This window comes from Lactuca virosa, chromosome 1, assembly GCF_052849685.1.
Source record: "Lactuca virosa cultivar CGN04683 chromosome 1, Lactuca_virosa_CGN04683_v6, whole genome shotgun sequence".
Lineage (NCBI taxonomy): Eukaryota > Viridiplantae > Streptophyta > Magnoliopsida > Asterales > Asteraceae > Lactuca > Lactuca virosa.
The window spans coordinates 101,451,428-101,453,295 of record NC_136426.1 but is presented as its reverse complement, the minus strand read 5'-3'; the positions used below and the strand labels follow the sequence as shown (position 1 = coordinate 101,453,295).

The window sequence follows — 1,868 nt, the reverse complement described above, 5'->3', positions numbered from 1 at the left end:
TCCTTGGATTGCTTAGGGCCTAAGTTATTCAATTAGGGTTAAGGATGTAACCCTAATAGCTCATAGTATAAATAGACCCCATAGGTGAGGGAAATCGACTACCTAGTTGCATTGGAAACCCTAGAGCCGATTTTCTCATCCCTACTCTCTCTCCAAATCATCCTCTTGCTAGTTGGTGTTTGTAAGCCATTAGAGGAGTGACAATTGTGACTCTAAGCTCCAAGAACAAGAAGATTCAAGCAAGCAACTTAAGGTATTCTTCTAGATCTGATTTCATATGTTATGATTCAATTGTTTACTCTAGATCTTGCATCATAAGCCTTGGAAACATTGCATGTTCAATTAGAGAAACCTAGATCCAAGCATTAGGGTTTGCATGTGCACATAGGAAAGTTCTTATGGTACAAACCCATCAATATATTCCATCTGTAAGGTAATACCCAAACTTATATTCATTTTCATTTACTGTGAAAGGAGCATCTGGTGCTTTTCCTGACAAAAGATCGTCAAATATTGGTGATTGATCGAGAACGTTGACGTCGTTGTTGGAACCCGCAACCCCGAAATAAGCATGCCAAATCCATAAATCTTGTGAAGCAACAGCCTCTAATACCAACGCAGGCGCTCCATGATGACCGCTCGAATACTGGCCTTTCCACGCCACGGGGCAATTTCTCCAGTTCCAGTGTGTGCAATCAATGCTCCCAAGCATACCCGGAAAACCATGTCTTTCTTCATGCGCCGCATATAGTTGTTGCATATCATGCAACGAAGGTTTGTGCAAGTATTGGTCACCGAAGGTTTTGACAACACCTCTTACCAATAAATACAAACTTTCTCGTGCGGTCCTCTCAGACATTCTCATATAATCGTCAACAGAATCGGGCGACTCCCCCATTGTCATAAGTTTAATTGCAGCAACACATTTCTGCAACCTTGTGAAGACTCGTTTACCTCTAGCATCATATATCAATTGGAAAAAATTCATACCTAAATATATATTTAACATGTAAAAATTGTGTTTATTTTATCTAAAAGTGACATTTATAAATTAGAAAATTTGAAACAAACGATACCTTGCTTCCATGACGTTGGCTATCATTTTAAACATATTTTTTTGCAAACGAAACCTTCTTTTGAAATCGTTTAGCTGATAGACACAATTATCTGCAAAGATTAATGAAACTTCGATAAGATCTTGTGAGTTGTTTAGATAACTTTGACGTAATAGTTGGTGACAAGGATGGAGTTCTTTTTCGTTCACATATATATGCTTTAAAAAATTTATTAAAAAAGGTTAATAGAAAGTATGGAGAAGAATACACTATTAAGAACATTTGAATTGTGTAAGGCAACAAAAGCAGTCGACTAAATGGATGTGTGGAATCATACCCTCTTAACTTCTGAATGATTCGGACAGAAAACTTCTGGATTGCTTCAGACAAAAAAAAAAAAAAAAAAAAAAAAAAAAAAAAAAAAACCTCCTTGTAGTGACCAGTCTAGTTTAATTGATACTTATTTCTATACCAGTTCTTAATAATAAATCCAAATTTTTGGAAAACTTCTGCAAAACATGTGTTTTTTCAAAATTTTCTTAATTGTATTTAATTAATGATTCAAATTAGTTTTAAATTTTTAAAAAGAGATTTTATTAAAAAAAAAGTTATTTATGGATTTGAGAATATAATTAAATTCTTGTCTGAGTTTAATAGTTTTACCTACAATTCTAACTTTATAAAAAAATCAAAAATAATTTAAATAATTCTCACCAAAAGTAATGTTAATTAATTAAACATGCTTACCATATAAAATTCCTTTGACCACATTTCTAATTAATTTTTTGCTTACATGCAATCTTCATGCACCAT

At 33.5% G+C, this 1,868-nt stretch overlaps 1 protein-coding gene across 1 annotated transcript; it reads right to left on the bottom strand.

The window, feature by feature from the left end:
• Positions 1-412: 412 nt before the first annotated feature.
• On the bottom strand, positions 413-1,868 carry LOC145118332 (uncharacterized). Its single transcript, XM_079054188.1, has 4 exons — positions 1,849-1,868; positions 1,393-1,435; positions 1,077-1,273; positions 413-956 (listed from the first exon to the last, which is right to left on the bottom strand). The coding sequence occupies exons 1-4, from the start codon at positions 1,866-1,868 to the stop codon at positions 413-415; spliced, it is 804 nt and encodes a 267-aa protein (XP_078910314.1).

What these genes read in the sequence shown, in the direction of transcription:
- LOC145118332 (XM_079054188.1), bottom strand. Translation starts at nt 1,868, where the DNA reads ATGGTGCATGAAGATTGCAT. An exon ending in ATGGTGCATGAAGATTGCAT is followed by an intron (nt 1,436 to 1,848) that starts GTAAGCAAAAAA and finishes TTTTGTCTGAAG; the next exon opens with CAATCCAGAAGTTTTCTGTC. An exon ending in ATCATTCAGAAGTTAAGAGG is followed by an intron (nt 1,274 to 1,392) that starts GTATGATTCCAC and finishes AATTTTTTAAAG; the next exon opens with CATATATATGTGAACGAAAA.